Genomic DNA, 19,337 nt, shown 5'->3' with positions numbered 1-19,337 from the left:
CCTGATTTCTAAATGAATGACATTAAACAATAATATTAATAATAACCATGGTAGCATTTATATAATGCTTTAAGGTTAACAAAGAGATTTACACATATTTTTCACAACAACCCTGGAAAGAAGGATTTATTATTACCCACATTTTATAGATGAAGACATTGAGAAACAAAGAAATTAAGTGACTTGCCTAGGTCACAATGCCATAAGTATCTAAGGTAGTATTTGAACTCAGAGCTTTCTGACTCCAGATCCAGATCTCCATCCACTAAGCCATGTTCCTGTTTTAGAGATCATTTAACCACAGGATCATAGACCTAGAGCTGGAAGGGATCACAGAGGCCATCTGGTCTTTTACAGATTAGTAAACTGAGGTCCAAGGGGATTGCTTAAATTTCATGCCCAAGATTATAGAGGATTACCAAAGGGAAGGAGTGAATGTGAGGTCCTGGCACCAGAGTTAGAACACTTTGGGCCTTTGCATAGGACCTACCAAATGCCACAAACCTAGTTAGAGGGGAACTTCAGTATACCTATTTTATTATTCTCCCAACCTTACCTTGAGCATAAATATGTATTCCTATTTACCATTACTCTCATTTCCTAAGTGCTATAAGAGGACTTAAAGACTGCAAGGTTCACAAAGGTTCAATTTGAGGTATTGAGGATGAACTTTAGGTTTTATTTACTTCCAATCTATCATCTATCCATAAATGTCAGTGTTTCTGACCCTTGAAAGCTTGCATGTTGAGTAGACTACTCAGTCTTGTGTTAGATTAATAATAATAATAACATAATATCTAGTAAAAAAAATGTATAAAAAATCCTGACTTATTAAGAATCCATTTACTCAAAAAGTCAAGACTCCATTCCTAATGTAATAATTCAATAAAGATAAATTACTATTTAATAAACATATATAATATTTATAATACATGTGCTAATTATGATTAGAACACTAAGAATATACATAATCATGCCAGATTACATCCTAGAAGTGGAACATATGTTCACTTTCCAAATGATATGACAGAAATTGCACCTCCAATGTCCTTAGTCTAAGGAGTTGGCAAAATAAGTCAGCTTAGAATAAGACCACAGCATGATGTGACTTGCCCAGGCTTCATACATTATGTATATCAGAAGCAGAATTTGATCTTCTTAGATTTGCTCCGCCTCTCAGAAAGTGAGATAGCTGGGATGGAAGTGGGGGCAGAAAAAGCAAAGAAATAGAGCTCCATTCCTGGAGGCTCAACAAAATACATTTATTTATATAAAACTCTGGACATGAGCATAATTTCCTCATCAAAAGAGATCATCAATGTAGATTTTATCCTCTTACAGATTTCTGCTGTGTTATTCACTGAGTACTCTTGATGCTTTTCTGCATCAGGCAGTAAATTAAATCCCACTGGTAAATTCCCATTTATCCTCTACAGCTCCTTCCTAGAAGTCATGTCTGGTTTTAGCCTTTCATTGGCATGAAAGTAAATACAGCACCAGGCACCCTTTTCCCCAGAATTATTTCACATGGAACCAAAACTCTGGTTTTCCTACCCAGATTTTCATCCAAATTCTTTAGGGATGATTCATTCCTGGATGTTGACATTCCAAGGGATGACATTCCCAAAGACCTCTCTACCACCCAAATGGAAGAAAGGGCAAGAGACAGACAGAAAAAGGATTATCAATTCAGTACCTAGGCTCTTCATCCAAAAGCACTCCACTCTGCATTGGAAATAATTTCACTCTGTGTGGGATGGCAAGTGATCTTCCTCAGTGCTTTCAGAGACTTAGCATATTCAGGGCTGGGTCTGGGCAGGAAAGCCCACACGGTGCATGGAGACCCGGCAAAGTGACTGAATCAGCGGTGTGAGTACGTGTGAGGGAGAGAGACGAGAGACAGAGAGACAAAGAGATGCTGGAGTTTTCCATAGGATTGTTCACACTATCAGCTCCAGTGAGCTACTTCTGCTGACAGGCAGGAAAGTCCCAGCACAGCATCCCCCATCCCTGGCCCACATGAAAGAAGGCTGGTCTTTAAGTGAGAGAGACAGGAGAGGCTTGCGGAATCCTTTCATGTGCACATTTTTTAGATGTAGGAATCCATGGGGCAGAGGGTTCCTAATCCAAGGTCTGTGAGCTGGATTTTTAAATGTTGGGGAACTGTGAGAATGATTGGTTTTCCTCTATAAGCCTGTGTTTTATGCATTTAAAAACATTATTATGAAAATAAGAAGCTTAAGCAGATTACTAAAGGGATCTATAACACATTTAAAAAGTTGAGAAACATGGCTTTTTTATATCATTTATAACTAAAAATAGTACAAATCAACCCCCTAGCTCCTGACTGGATCTCTTTACCCAAAAATGATCTTTCCTTCCTTATAGCTTTGCACAGAGCATAGTAAGCACTTAATGAACATTTACTGATTATTGATTGTAGCCCTTTCTTCATTAGATACTATTCTCTTCTAGTTACTTGGGGATGCTTAATATCTTTAAGTCACACAACTGCCAAGTGGATATTCCTAACACTCAGAGCTGACTATGTCATGCTCCAAGGCTGTTATTACCTCTAGGAGAGAATACAAAATCCCTTGTCTAGTACTAAAAGCTCTTAGAATCTGGCCCCTTCCTATCTTTATGTTCTCCTTACAAATGACTTCCCTGCAATGATCCCACTGACCTCATTAGCAATAATCCATTTTCATCTTTGCATTGGTCTGTCATGACCAGGATGATCTCTTCTCCATCCTCTTAGAAGGTAGATATATTATCTTGCTTCCTTCAAGACTTAGTCTAAGGGAGCAGTTGGGTAGCCCCAGGTTGAAGACCAGCCCTGAGTTCAAATCCAGCCTTAGATACTCACTGGCTACATGGCCCTGCTAGAACCACACACACTTTAAAAAATGTTTATTGAATTAAGTGGAATCTACTCTGCTAGACTGGCACAGTGCTTGCATTATTAGTACTCAAGGAATTTTTGACGGATTGTTTTCTTTCATGCTCAATATTACCCCTAGCCAAATTTGATTGGAGATCTGATGGAAGGACAGCAAAGCTCTAAATACTTGTTCAGAACTCGGCAGAGAAACATCTCCACCCATGGGCTCTAGGATATACGGAATATCCTGTTTATGTGTCCGAGCATATCTATATGTCTATTTATGGACTGCCTAATTCCTGGACAATGCCTTATTTTTATTAATTTTATTCTTTCACACTTCACACGGAATTCAAAATTCAACGGACAGTGCTGGAGGGAAGGAGAGCAGAAAGGATTTTCTTGCTGTCCATAATTACAAAGACTTAAGATTCAGTATCTGGAAATTTAGTATCGACCAGAGCTGCTATGGTTTCAAATTTTTCTTCTCTATCAAATCAGATGTAATTAAGTTTGGAGATTATAATAAAGCTTTGGTGGGGAGAGATTGGCTTGTTTTGGTGTGGCTCAGAACAGTGATTTCATCATAGGGTGGGAACTTCAGGTGTGGAAAATCTTTGGATTCAGGCAGATGTAATTTAAATTTTAGAGACTGACTAGTCACACTAAGAGATTAAGTGATTTACCTAAAGTCATACAACTAACTGTTGTCAGGGACAGGTTAAAATAAGATCCTCCAAAGACAGCCTTCCCTTCAAAACCTACTCTGATCATTATCAATTGATATTTAAAAACAATATACTCAGGGCAGTTAGCTGACACAGTGGATGGAATACTAATCCTAGAGTCAGAAGGCCCTGAATTCAAATCTGGTCTCAGACATTTAACAGCTGTGTGATCTTGGGCAAGTCACTTTACCCCACCTGCCTCCAAAAAAAAAAAAAGGGAAAAAATAGGCTTGAACTTCTAGAATGTTAGCTTTGAGTAATAAAAATAATGAAATATGCTTGTATTTTCATATTTCCTTGGAAAGAATGAAAATGGTCTCTATTCATAACATCACTCTCAGTACTATTATCATCATAAATCTGCATTGGCATTCTCAGGTACATTTCCAAAATCTGATTCAGGAAACTGTCAAATATCATCTGTTTCTTTGTTCTTTTTTTTTTCCCCTCCAACTCTAATGGCATTATTTCTTTATAACAATTTTTTTTTTTTTTGCTAAAGGCAGACCACCTGGATCTCTCTCATAATTACACAAATAACACATTTTCTATAGAGATTTGTTTATATATAACACATCTTAGCTGAGAGAATCAAAATCACAGCACACAAGAAAAATGAAGTGACATTTATTAAGTAATCCTGTGGGCAAGAGGTAGAATCAAGGACCGACCCCCCAAAAGATACAGGGGACAAAAAAGGAGTTCTTGATTTGAAATTGAACCTGAAAAAAGTTTGTGCATTTTGAAAATGAACCTTTTTTCTCCTGCCTACCTCCTCTCCTGTGCTCCACTCTGGCAGACCAGAGGCACAAACAAAGCCCTCAGCTCTAGCACAGCATTAGGGTTCAGGCCTTGAGGACACCCTCAATTTTCCAAGATCAGTTTATTTTTGTTTTATTTTGTTTCTTTCTAACCTTGAACTCAAGCTTAAACTGAATAATTCTGATTTCCAACTGACTCTACCTGTTTCACCTTATATTGTGAGGCAAGATTTGTTCTTAGAATAGCTCTCCATCACCTACCTGCCGCCGGGTCTCCACTCAGTTGCTGACTTTTGAGGTCCCTCCAAATTAGGAATGAAACCTTGCCTAGTAAACCTCTGGTCTGCAATAGCCATCCTCTTTCCTAATTGGCCTGATTTATTTTCCCCACCTATACCAGGATATACCCATCTTTATTCATGTTAGATAACAGGGTCATAGATTTAGAGGTAGGAGACATGTTAGAGCCGGGATGGGCAATGGCTGGCACACGAGCCTTAAGCTAAGGCAACCCCAGGCTTTGATGAGCTGAAAACTAAGGACAAAAACCTCTCGCTGCTTTGAGTTCTTTAAGCTGATAATTTTGTATGGCAGCATTTTAGCTTGATTTCACTTTACCTTGGCACATGTATCTGTTGGTCCCACGACACCTTTTTGACCTTTCTTCTCTGTGAATAATATTAGTGAAGAAATACTATCTGAGGAAAAGGGAAGCTAGGTGGCACAGTGGATAAATCTCCAGGCCTGCGTTCAGAAGACTCATTTTCCTGAGTTCAAATCTGGCCTTTAGATACTCACTGGTTGTGTGACCCTGGGCAAGCCACTTAACCTTGTGTGTCTCAGTTTCATAATTTGTGAAATGAACTGGTTTTCCTGGTTCTGCTCACTTCACTCAGTATTAGTTCATGTAAATCTCTCCAGGCCTCTCTGTATTCCTCCTGCTGGTCATTTCTTGCAGAACAATATTCCATATTATTCATACACCATAACTTATTCAGCCATTCTCCAATGACTGATGGACATCCACTCAGTTTCCAGTTTTTTGCCCCTATACAGAGGGCTGCCACAAACATTCTTGCACATGTGGGTCCTTTTCTCTCTTTGACAATCTCTTTGGGAAACAGCCCCAGGAGTGGTACTGCTGGATCAAAAGATATGCACAGTTTTATAGCCCTTTAGGCATAATTCCAATTTGCTCTTCAGAATTTAAATGAGATATTTGGAAAGCACTTAGCATAAGGATTGGCATGCCATAGGTGCGGTATTAAGGCTATTATTAAAATAAGCACTGCAAAGATATTTATGTCTGAGCCAGGATTAAAACCCAGATATTGGGTTTAAACTTGGATTTTAAGTCCAATGTATTAATCATCATATGATGGACTTTTTGCTAACCTAAACGCCACACATTCTTTAAGTCCCACACCCTCCAGGGAACTTCCTTGTCAACAAAAACTGACCTTTCTCCCGGAATACTCATCACACAGCCTTCACTACACATTTTTCTTTTCTTTTTTGGTCCAAACCTATGATTCCCCTCATGCAGAGAATCCTGGGTACAACTCAACACATGCATATCAACAATTCTGTTGAGAAATGCCTTGCCTGTGACTGCCCAAGGACATAGAGATAGTTACCATCAGAAGTAGACACTGAATCAAGGTGTTCTTGCTTAGGAAAGTAGCCCTTCTATCTCCTCCTACTAGGCTGCCTCTATTTAGCTTAGTTCTTAATTATGCATTATATTATAGTTTTCTTAGTTTCATAGCTTGCCCTTGAGCTATACACTGGGTAACCTGGGGACAAAGACCATGCCTTTGGCTTTGGTATTCACCACTGGACCAAGCAGAGTTGGGGACATAATAGGTTTTCACAGAACATTGTTGTTCTTTAGTCATTTCAGTCATGTCTGACTCTTCGTGATCCCATTTGGGGTTTTATAAGAGTGGTCTGCCTTTTCCTTATCCAGCTCATTTCACAGATTAGGAAACTGAGGCAAATAGGGTTAAGTGACTTGTCCAGGATTATACAATCAGTGAGTATCTGAGGCCAGATTTGAACTCAGGAAAATGAGTCTTCTGAATGCAGGCTTGGGGCTTTATCCACTGTATTACCTAGCTGCCTTTTTCCTCATGTAATATTTCTTCTCTAATATTACTCAGAGAGAAGAAAGGAAGGTCTAAAAAGTGTTCTGGGACCAACAGGTACATGTGCCAAGGTAAAGTAAAGGCAAGTTAAAATGCTTTAAGGTCAATTTTTTTAAAAACTTGAGACTCACTTAGCTTTGTCCTATACTAGACACAGTGGCCCACAACACTGACCAGATTCTCTGAATAAATCATTTATCTCTGTTCCAACTTAGACTTAGATGTAGTTGCCAGATTTTTTTTTTTCTCCCCATGAAAGGTATTTAGGAGGGAGAGAGGTGACCGGGAGACTTAATGTGGGGGCAAAGACCACTTTCCAATAAGAAGAGTAGCACTGTAGGAATCCAGCGCTGGGCTCAAAACGCTTTTCTTTGGAAGCTCAGAATTCTAGTGGGTAGTGATGAAAGAAACCCAAGACTCAAGGTAGATATGGGTAAGCATGTCTGCTTCACTGACTCTGGGCTCTGGCTTAACTCTGTGCAACACAGGAGGGTGGCTGCAAAACGGAAGGTATCACAGCTCTCTCCCCCACCGCACTGGACATATACTAATCCAGAAGGGCAAAGAGAATAAAAGTATTTTAATACGCCACTAATCACCGCACTGCATTCATTACTCAGAAGGCATTAGCAAAAATAAACTACTCTCCAGTATTTTTGCCAAGCAAATCCCAAATGGGAAAATGAAGTTACATATGCCTGAACAACAACAGCAGGTAAAAATACTATATACATTTATATATTTGTCTATGTATATATATACACAGATATATGTGTCAATATAATAGTACATAGACACACACACACTTGCATATGTGTACATGTGTAGTGTTATATATAACATTACATATAAAATATATAAACACATATTCATGTACATATAAATGATATATTATGAATATGTATATGTGTAATATCATTTAATAAAAATAATACATAAATACACATTTTACTGTACATATCTATATCTATATCTATCCTAATAACCCAGATATCAGAAACCAGATTTTATTTTTAGAACCACAGGTTCACAACTAAACCACATCTATTTTTTCTAAATAGTTTTTTTTTTCTCTCCCTAAAGCTCAAATACTCAAGGCATTATATAAAACAGTTTTCTCAAATGATTCAGTTCTCTGCTGCCAAACAAACTGGGAATAAAATGATGTTTTCCTGCCACCTAGTGGAAACGAGGCAAAAACGCTATCAGGGTCACAGAATTTAGATTTCAAGCTAAAAGTGATCTCTGTTTACAGAGATCCAGAAGTGAACTGGTGGGTTCCAGGTCAAAAAACTTCTCAGTAGCAGCTCTGGATTTGAGCTAAGTCCTCTCTTTAGCTTCAAAGCACACACTCTTTGCTCATCTTCTCAACTGTGAGAAACAGGACGAGCTCCTTTCTTCCAGGGCTTTCCATACATAATCTTTTCTTGATCTACTTTTCACCTGGAATCAGGTCAAGGAGAGGAACAATGAGGGGAGGACTTGCAGCAAAGTCCCCAAGAAAAGAGGAAAAATGGTCTTTGATGCTTTCAGCTGACCCAGCCCCTCTGGTGGGAATCCTAGCAAAGTGAGCAGATACAAAGTGGGGAGGGCTGTGGGAGATGTAGGGACCTTGGAGATTAACCACACGAGGCTCTGGATCCACCAGAAGATTCCAATCTATATTTTTCTATGCATAAGAAGTAAGCAAAATGCCCCTTTAAGCTCTAGAGAGAACCCTCCAAGAGGATGGATGGAGAACTCATTTATCTGTAGATAAAACAGCAACAAACAAGCAATTTTTAAAATAGTATATCATTGCACATAAAATAGATAAAATGTAACAAGGCTAATAATTCCACATAACATCCAAAATTATGAAGAGGGATCAATGAATCATTGACTCAATGTTGGACACAAGGAAGGATGAAACATATGGAAGCAATAGTGCTTTAAATGAGAACTGAGCTCAAATTGTAGAACTCAAACTCCCCATGTAAGGATTTTCAGTTTAGTTGGACACCAGACATTTACTAAGTGTTTAGGCAGGTAGCAGATGATGTATGGCTGACATCTGAGAAGGGAAATAAGCCAGATCTACAAATTTGGGAATCACTTTCATAGAGATGATAGTTGAATTCATGGAAACTGATGAGTCAATAGGTAGAATGAAAAAAGAAGGCACAGGGAGAGTCTTGAAGCACATCCATGCTTAGGAGATGAAATATGAATGAGATAGAGAAGGAATAGTTACTTAGTGTGGAGGACCAGGGGGGAAAAACATGATAGGGAAGTTCAGGAAGGAGAGACTATCCAGGAGGAAGCTGATGGGGGAAGAGCTGAATAAACTGGGGCAGATGAATGTAATGGAATACTGTCACTGTAAAACAATAAACACTAGGAGCTGGAAGCTTACTATCCAAAAAACATTTAAAATCTTGGCAACTGGTCCCATTGGGAAAAGAAATGGAAGTAGTATCACATTTTATGTTTGTGGGCCCAAAGATCACTGCAGATGGCACTTGCAGCAATGAAATTATAAGCTTGCCTCTTAGAAGGAAGGCTGTGACAAATCTTAGACAGCATGCCAAAAAGCAGAGCTGACAAAGATCTACATAGTCAAAGCTATGGTTTTTCCAATTATATGACCATGAGAGTTGGACTATAAGAAAGCTGAGTGCCGCAGAATCAGTGCTTTCAAATTTTGGTGCCAGAAAAGACTTTTGAGAATGCCTTGGACAGCCAGAAGATCAAATCAGTCAATGCTTAAGGAAGTTAATTCAGATTATTTTCTAGAAGGTCAAAGTTGATCTTCTGAAGCTTAACTATTTAACACATGATAAGAAAACAGGACTTACTGGAAATGACAGTGATGTTGGGAAAGATTGAAGATTTAAAGAAAGGGGACAGTAGAAGGTGAGTTGGACAGTATAAGAGAAACAAGAAACATGAGCTTGGATAGATCTTGGGAGACAATGGAGAAAGAAGGGGCCTTCTTGGGGTCAAGAAGACGTAGACACAACTGAACTGAACTACTGAACAATAATAACCTAAGAGCAAAAGAATCCCATAGGAGGACTCCATTTTCTGGGAAATATGGAAAAGAAGCTTGCTCTGAGAGCCATTTACTTAAAATCTTAACCACAAACACGAACTTTTATAGACTTCCAGATAGTGGAAGATAGAAGGGCCTAGTGTGCATTGGATCATGAAAAGCTGGACAAAACTGAATGACTTAACAACAACAGAACAACAGGAATTTAAAGAAATATAGAAAGATTTATGTGAAATAATATTATTTGTAAGAAATTTTGTGAACTAAAATATTTTAAGGAAAAAAGAATTACCAGAATAAGGTAAACAAAAAATAAAGATGAACACTTTATAATAATTATTATTTTTATTATTGTTTTGGATCAATCCCATAATTTAATTGGCTTAGAGAACAATCAGTGAAGAAAGTTCCTCTGTGGAGCTCCATAATGAATAATTATAGAAAGTTTCCATGGGCCCCAAGAGACTTGATCACAGTCATTAACATGTTAGAAAGTCAGAATTTGAACTTCTCTCTTTCTCTTTCAGAGACTGGCTCTCTATCCACTAAGGCATACTGTCTCTATTTCATCATTCATCTTTCACCTCCTGAGCATAGATGTCTCTCGGTCTTCTTCTCTTCTCATTCAATCTAATTACAATGACCAACAAGCCAATCCTGACTCCAAGGAAGAGATAAGATTATCGCCTTCTTTTCATTGGAGAAGTAGTATAGACAGAGTGCTGTTTTTAGAGTCAAGAACCTGTGTTCAAATGCTGACTCTGTCACTTGTACTCTTTGGATGGCCTTAGACAAGTTATTATATTCAGTTTGCTCATCTATAAAAACTAAGGAATTGGACCAGAAGTCCCTCCAACTCTAAATCTATGATAATGGGTGAAATGTTGCCATACAGAAATGATGGTAACCTTGAAGAAAGTAGTTGCAGGAGGGCAGAAGTCTGACAGGCTAAATGTAAGGGGTTGATAAGTAAGTGGTGGTAAGGAAGCTTAAGTAATGGAAATTCAGAAAGTTTAGAAAACTTTTTCTTAAAGCAAATGGTGGGGACAAGTCAAGCTTGAAGATGGGCAGAGTGTGAAGGGCAATAGGATAAAAAGGGCAAGGAATTAAAAGATGGGGGCAGTGCATAATTGATCTGGTCCGCTGTGTTTAATCTGAAGGGAGGAAGTATGGCCAGAGAAGGGATGCTAGTTGAGAGTGCAGATTTGGAAGGCCATGGTGAAGAAGAATGGGAGAAGGGGTGAAGCAGTGGGAGAAATGACAGGATAGAGGTTTAGAATTAGAAAGGGAAGAAATCAAAGCTCTCTATAATCATGTTAAAAAATGCTATAAATCACTATTGATTGGAGAAATGCAAACTAAAATAACTCCAAGGTACCATTTCACATCTATAAGATAAGCTAATATGACAGAAAAGAAAAATGACAAATGTTGGAAGGGATGCAGGAAAACTGGGATACTAGTGTACTGCTGACAGAGTTATGAAGTGATTTAACAATTCTGGAGAGCAATTTGGAATTATGCCCATGGGACTATAAAACAGTACAAATCCTTTGACTTAGGTTTATATCTCAAAGACATTATAGAAAAGGGGAAAGGACATATTTGTGCAAAAATGTCTATAGCAGCTCTTTTTTGTGGCAACAAAGAACTGAAAAGTGAGGAGAGGTCCATCAACTAATTGGTGAATGATGGAACAAGTTGCGGCATATGATTGTGATGGAATACTATCGTGCTGTAATAGATAAGTGTGATGATTTAAAAAAAATCTGGGGAAGACTTATATTGAACTGATGCAAAGTGAGGTGAACAGAATCTGTACTGTACACCAGTGGTCCTGAAACTTTTTAAATAGGGGCCAGTTCACTGTCCCTCAGACTGTGGGAGGGCCGGACTATAGTAAAAACAAAAACTCACACTCTGTCTCCACCTCTCAGTCCATTTGCCATAACCTGGCGGGCTGAATAAATGTCCTCAGCGGGCTGTATCTGGCCCGAGGGCTGTAGTTTGAGAACCCCTGATGTACAAGTAACAGCAATATTATATGATGATCAACTGTGAATGACTATTATCTATTCTCAGCAAGACAATGATCCAAGACAATTCTGAAGGACTCAGAATGAAAAATGCTATCCACTTCCAGAGAAAGAATTAATGGAGTCTGAATGTACATTGATACACTCTCCTTTTCTTACTCTTTATTTGCATTTGTTTTCTTTCACAAGATGGCTGATAAGATAATATATTTTGTATGACTATATATATATATAGAAATATAAATATATATATATATATATATATATATATATATATATATATATATATATATATACACTCTATGTCAAATGACTTACCTTCTCAAGGTAAGGAGAAGAGGAAGTAGGGAAGGAGAAATTTGGAACTGATTTTTTTTGTTATACTAGATTATAGAAATACTTATTTTTATTCCATAAATTAAAAACAAAACAAATTAAAAGAAAAATGTTAAAAATTATTTTCATATATAATTGGAAAAAATACATACTTTTAAAAGTCTACAAAATGTTTTAATTATGAAGGCATGAAGTCTTGAAAAAGGCATGGAACTCTTAAAGAAAGGAAAGAGGAAGATACCAAGTAGATGATAATGAAGATAAGGAGCAAACCTTCAGCTCATTCCCGAGACTGGAAATGGAACCCATCTAGTACTTCTGGCTCAGCTCTCTGACAAATATGCTCAGACTCTATAAATAAGAGTCCCCTTTAGTACAGGCTCATCTCTGTCTCTGGCTACCTGATCTAATGCATATTGGGTAATGGTGATAATGCATGGCATTCATTTTGCTTTCTATAGGAGAGGAATGACTTCTGTAAACCACTTGCAACTGAATGATTACTACTAATAAATCAGTTTATAGAATCAACAAGCATTTATTGAGCTCTTACTATGTACCAGGTACTATGCTAGATAGAAACTGGACATACAATTTTTAAAAAATGAAACAATTCTTACTTTTAAGGACATAACACAGAGGAGACAATATGTATATATACATAGATTACTGTGACGTTTGAGAACCATATTGTATGTCAGAACAAGATTTGGCAACTAATTGGATGCATCTGTAAAGGGGGGAAAGAATTGAAGACAGATTCAAGTGGAAGAATGTTGTATAGTGAACAGACTAGGGAAGTTTGAAGGGCAAATGGATTTTTGGGGAAAGATTATGAGTTCCATTTTGGACATGTTTACTTCATAGAGCAAGAGATTTGGAGTAGGAAGGAACCTAACTTGGACGTCACTTACAACTAACCTCTTCCTTTGAAATGCCTGCCTGTGGGACATTTAGTTGGATATATGCAACAGGCAGTAGGTGTGGGAATGAGCTCAAGAGAGATTAGGATGGGACATACAGATGTGGGAGTCATCTTCCTAGAGATAACTGAACTCATCCGACCCAGTGAGATCTCGGAGAGAAAGAGTACAGAGAGTTAAAACAAAACAATTTACCTGATTATTGACAGGAAGGTGGATCGATCAGGCTTGGCATCCACAAGATCTTTCTTATCATCTTCTTCTTCTACATCACTTCCTCCTTGCTGCACTTTAGACTCCAACTCATCTGCCATCTGTGTGAATATGTAAGTGTATAAATAGAAAGACAGACAGATAGATACCTATAATATAATACATATATCATGTAATAAATAGTTCACTTGTATACAGTGCTGAGGTTTACAATGAATTTTTCTTGTAAGTGCTCTGTGAGAGAGATAGTTTATTTTTATAACATTTTAAAAGTGCAGAACTTGAAGCACAGAGTAGCAGTGATTTGCTTAGGCTCACAAGCAGATAAATAGCAGAACTGGAATTTAAGCCTTCTTACTTGCATCATTAAACTGAACTTTCATTAGTATTGAGTATAATACAACATCTCCACTTCAGCCAGTTTAGATAACCAGTGGGAATGAATGGCTTTCTGCTTCTCATTTATCCTGCAGAGTACTAATCAACCTAATCTGTCCTTATATTATTTTATAATGTTGCTTTTCTATTCAAGAATCTTCAATGACTCCCCTTTTAGCTAAAGCATCCAGTCCAAACTCTTCTTGCTGGCTTTCAGCGTATTTTATAGATCTGACCTCAAATTGGTCTCTCTAGCCAAATCCCTCAATCCCAGAGCAAAATATATATATGTATATATACATATATATGTATGTATATATATATGTCATGTTTGTTCCAACTAACTGGGGTTATGATCCCACACTTTTATTATTATCTTGATGTAGAATCTTGGGTAAATAACTTCTTCTCATTGAGTCTCAACTTCTTAACTAGGAAAAATGAGAGGTTAGATCAGAATGTAACTAAGATTCTTTCCAATTTTATATTTTTATTAATGATCTTTCTCTGTTTTTCTCATCATCTAAAATCACTGTAATCCACAAATATTTGCTTAGCATCTCCTTGCTTCACAGCTTTCTGCTCCTCAGGGAAATAAATGTATATAAAAAAGATCTTTAAAATTTTTTTAAATTTAAAAATATTTTTTAATCATCTTTTTCCTTGACATATACACAGTCTAGATGGAGAGGTAGATCTTAGACACAAATGAAGAAATTATTATACAGGTTATCAAATGTCAAATGCAATGTGGACATTGAAGATTGTATTAGACTCCTAGTATCTAAAGGTAAGGGGGGGGTGGAAGGAGGGAAGAGAAGAAGGTAGGAGGGAGGCAGAGAGGAGAGAAAAGGAAAAATGTAGGGATGGAGGAAGGAAGGGAGGAAAGTAGAAGAAAGGAAGGAAGGAAAAAGGAAAAGAAAGAAGGAAAGAAAGAAGGAAGGAAGGAAGGAAGGAAGGAAGGAAGGAAGGAAGGAAGGAAGGAAGGAAGGAAGGAAGGAAGGAAGGAAGGAAGGAAGGAAAAGGGAGGGAAAGAAGGGAGGAATGGAGAAAGGAATGAAAGGAGAATGAAAAGAAAAAAGGGAGAAAGGAAGAAGAGAGGGAAAGAGGACAGAAAGAAGGATATAGAAAAGGAGGGAAGGAAGGAATAGAGGAAGAAAGGAAGAAGGATATATTGGAGTAGGGAGAGATGAGGCAGGGAAACTAATTAAAATACTGTTGTAGTTGTAATTGCAAATTGCAGCAGAGCAAATGGAGAGGTGTGTGTGTGTGTGTGTGTGTGTGTGTGTGTGTGTGTGTGTGTGTGTGTGTGTGAAGATGCAAAGGTAGAAATGACAAGATTTGGTGATAAACTGGTTATGTGGGATAAGTAAGGGCCTTAATTTTGGAGGGACAAAATGAGGTTGAGTGTAGCATAAGGGCTTGTCATAGGGCCTCAGGAAAGGTTTAACTTGGAAAAGTCATCGTAGGAAGTGGGATTCGAGTATTCATTATGGATAGAATGTTTACCTCTTTGCAATCAGGGACCAGTTTAGATTATGGTTGTGTAACAACAAGCAAGTCATTAATCTCTGCCTCAATTTCCTCTTCTGTAAAATGGAAAGGACAGCATATATGTATAACAAAGACTATTGTGAAGATAAAATGAGATATTTGTAAAGTGCTTTGCAAACTTTAAAACATAAATACAAATAAAAAATGCTAGTTTTAATCAAAGGAATGTTGGAGTTTAATAGGTAAAAATTAGAGAACTTCAAATTTTTAGCTAAGTGCAAAAATCAACTTTCCAATTATTGAAGCTATCCAACAATGACCATTTCATGAGGTGATGAGTTCCCTATCACTAGCAGCGCTTAAATGGAAGTTCAATGGCTGTAGGTTAGGTATACCAAACAGAACATTCTTGAATGGGGTTGACAGAGTGGGTCTCTTCCTATGCTGAGATTCAATAATTCTTCTTCCATCTTATACCCACACTCCTCCACACTCTTGAAGCAGTAAAACAATGCCCAGTACAGGGCTGCAGACACTGATGGAAGCAACAAGGGGCAGATCCTGCTCTTGCCCTTGCTAGAGTATATATTTGGAAGCTCAATTCTGAGAACAGTAAGCTCTCTGGCAGGGATTCCATATCCGGGTACTTAAAAAAAAATCCCCTCTCCCTGAAAATGTAATTTCAAAAACACCTCTTCTATTACAAATGACTATATATGAAACTTTCCAGTAATTAAGCTATTTGTCAGGACAGAATGACTGGTCTTGCTAAACTAGAGAGAAATGAGCAGGCCAAAGGTTTTAAAGTGGGAGGAAGAAAGCACTGAGTATTTAAACAGTGGGTGTGCTAACTGAGATCTGATCCTAATGCATGGGCTAGGCCTATTCGTGAATTAATCAATGAGTATTTATTAAATCATAAGACTAACTTTTTCCTATCTTACTAACATAAATTCCTATCATTTCTCCCTATACCTTATTCCTCCAAAATTTATTCTTTTCTTTTTTAGGAAAAGTATTAGAAGTCTGTCTTAATTACTCTGTTTTGCACATTCATTTTAAGAAAAATCAGAAAGTTTTCAAAATAAAGGCAGCATAGGAAAATTCAACTGGCTTCCATTAGTACTATTTCAAATGGAGATTAATTGGGATTTAACTTCTGCTTCTGAATGCAATACATTTGGAAAAGAGACTGCTTATATTATGAAATCATTAGGAAATTAGAATTTCTCCCTAAAATGTATCCTTGCTAATATTACTAAGAAAAATAAATAAAAAGGTGAGAGGATTATATAAGCACTACAAGGGGAACACCATAGATTATTATGTACTACCCAAAGCAGGAGATGCTGTATGGTTCACCATATTTTAATTTTATCCAAATTTATTATAATTTTCTAATTTTCTTCTACCTGCAGTTTTTACAGCATGTAATCCTAATAGTGAGTAGAGTGGCGGGTAAGGAAGACTCATTTTCCTGAATTCAAATCTGTTGTCAGACAGCTACCAGCTGTTTGACCCGAGGCAGATCACTGTTTGCCTCAGTTTCCTCATCTGTAAAATGAGCTAGAGAGGGAAATGATGAACCCCTCCAATATCTTTGCAAAGAAAACCTCAAAATGGGATCATGAAGAGTAGGACATGACTGAATAACAAACCCTCTTGCACATTTCTTCCTTCTTGATTCTTCATGCTCTGACATTTTTCACTTGCTTCTCTTCCTATTTTGCATAGAGAATAGACTACTCAATTTGACGTCAGGAAGATCTGCATCCAAAAGCTGTTCCTATGCTGACTAGCTGTGTAATCTTATGCAAGTTATCTCATCTTTCTGAATTTCAGTTTAGTCATCTGTAAAATGGGTCTATTGTGCTTACATCTGCCTCCTAAGTAGAGTTATTGTAAAGATTAAAAGAAATAGCATCTAATACAGAGTATTATTGACTATCTGATTCTTCTCATTTCTTCTTCCCATTCTACTCCTGCTCATCTTCGCCTTTCAGTCTCACAAGAGTGTCCTTCTCTCTTTTTTTTTTTTTTTAACCAGTGTAAGGCATAATTTCTGGCATATAGTAGGTGCTTAATAAATGTTTACTGATTGATTGATTTTATAATCATTAACTCACATGGCTTCTAATATCAACCATATACAGAGATCTACCTCCAGCTCTGAATGCTCAAACTCTTCTGAGAGTTGGTTCCATTTTCCAATTGCTTGCTATGTATCTCTACTTGGATGTCCCATTAGCACCATGGACTTTCTTTCTTTTTGATTAAAATAATATTCCCAACCATTACATATGAAAACAATTTTAAATTAAAAAAAAAGTTTTGAGTTCTAAATTCTATCCCTTGTTTTCTTTCTCCATTCTCCCTCTTGGAATCATTAAACAATGTGATACATGTTACACATAAACAATGATGTGAAACTTTTTTATATTAGTCACTTTGTCTAAGAACACTGGACAAAATTTATTCTTTTTACAATAATGGTCTTTATTTTTCAAAGTACACACAAAGGTAGTTTTCAAGTCACCTTTGTAAAACCTGTGTCCCAAATGTTTCTCCTCTCTCCCTCCCTCCCTCCCTCCTATTACAGCAAGTAATTCAATATAAGTTAAACACGTACAATTCTTCTAAACATATTTCCACATTAACCATGCTGCACAAGAAAAATAAGATCAAAAAGGAAAAATAACAAGAAAGAAAAAATACAAAATTTGTTCTTTACTGGCCCTCTGATCTACAATCCCTCTATCCTTCAGTCCTTTCTCAGGTGATTACCCCTTTTCTGGCTTTAAATTTCTTCTTTTCCAATCTTAATAGTATGGTTAATTAGGCCACCTCCAAACTGTTGAATCACTTGCTCTCTTGTCTGAAAGAAGCTGCCAAATACCACACCAGGGGTTACTCTAACCATTCCCTACCATCTCTCCTACTCATGTGCTACTGGAAAGACTAAACCAGGAATGTGCTGCTAGACTAGGGATTCCTAAACTTTATGCTCCCTAACTCACCAGGCTCCTAACTACTACAAAGAAACCCTCTTATTTCTCTCTAAATGATTCTCTCTCCCACTCCCCAATTCCCCAAAGCCTCTTCACCTACTTTCCATCCATCCCCTCTGACGACTTTTCCTCTTAATTTATGAAGAAAACAGATCATTCAGAATAAGTTTCCCCTTGTTATCACCTCCCACTCGCTCCTTTCCTCCAGTCTTTAATGAGGTGGCTCTTCTTCCAACAGCAGCCCCTCTATATGACATATACCAAAAAGCCCATTTCTTCCTCTCTGTCCAGTGGATTGCCCCCTCAATCATCTCCCTTTTCTTTCCAATTTTTAATCTTTCCTATTAGGTCATCCACTACTATTTTCAAAGATGTCCCAAGTCTCCATCTTCAAAAATCCTTCACTTAAACCCACTTAATCTCTCCTCCCTTTCTTGGTCAAACTCTTAGGAAAAAAGCTACCTATATTCCTTACCCCCAAAACTCACCTTATACTCACTCCTCAATTCTTTGCAACCCTAGCTTTTGTCCTTTTACTCACCTGGAACTGCACTCTCTAAATGTATCAATAATCTTCCCCCAAATCTAATAGTTTTTACTCATGTCCTCTCCTTCTGTTGAATTTTGCACTGCTGATCACCTCTTCTTTTCCTGGTTTTCTTTTTAATATCTGACTGCTTTTCAGTCTGTTGGCTCATCATAAGCATCAACCACCTATGGCATATCCCAAGGCTTTGTAGGAGCAAGTGGTACAGTGGGAGAGCACTGGTCCTGAAATCAGACACTAATTAGTTGTGTGACCCTGAGCAAGTCACTTAATCTATCTCCTTCAGTTTCCTTAACCGTAAAATGGGATTTAAAAAAAAGTCTACTTTCCAGGAATACTGTAAGGTTAAAATGAGTTTTTTGTGAAGAAGAATTCAGTAGAGTACTGGCACATAGGAAGCATTTAATAAGGAAAGGGAATAAGCTTTTTATAGTACTCTCTAATAAATGCTTCTTCTTTCTTTCCTTCCTCCTTTTCCTCTTCTTCCTTCCTTCCTCCTTTCCTTTTCTCTCTCCTTCCCTCCTTCCCTTCTTTCTAAGATGACTCCCATACCTATATTGCTGATTCCACTATCTCTCTTGAGCTTTCATGCCACATCATCAGTTGTCATTATCATCAGATATTCCAAACTAGGATATCCTAGTGAAACTCAAACACAGCACATATAAAAAAGAACCCATTACTTTTCCTCTCTTGCTCTCTTCTCACCACCAAATTTCCCTATTTCTGACAAGGGCATCACCATTCTTCCCATCTCCCAAATTCACAACCTTGCCATCCTCCTTGACCCCCTCACTTCTCATGGCCAAATCAGTTACCAAATCTTGGCATCTCTTACATCTGACTGT

The 19,337-nt window shown here is 37.5% G+C and overlaps 1 protein-coding gene across 2 annotated transcripts in view; it reads right to left on the bottom strand.

Annotated features, from left to right (window-relative positions):
• The window catches only part of CASP7 (caspase 7), a 53,240-nt gene that overhangs the window by 24,513 nt on the left and 9,390 nt on the right, over positions 1-19,337 (bottom strand). The window contains exon 2 of one of the 2 annotated variants that reach the window (XM_074295654.1): positions 13,045-13,163. In XM_074295654.1, the coding sequence (XP_074151755.1) occupies positions 13,045-13,163 (119 nt within the window). Of the gene's footprint in view, positions 1-1,696; positions 1,781-13,044; positions 13,164-19,337 lie in introns of those variants that run through there. The other variant, XM_074295655.1, reaches the window with a different exon arrangement.

Source organism: Sminthopsis crassicaudata, chromosome 2, assembly GCF_048593235.1.
Source record: "Sminthopsis crassicaudata isolate SCR6 chromosome 2, ASM4859323v1, whole genome shotgun sequence".
NCBI lineage: Eukaryota > Metazoa > Chordata > Mammalia > Dasyuromorphia > Dasyuridae > Sminthopsis > Sminthopsis crassicaudata.
The sequence above is the reverse complement of the archived record's forward strand: the minus strand, read 5'-3'. Positions and strand labels throughout refer to the sequence as shown.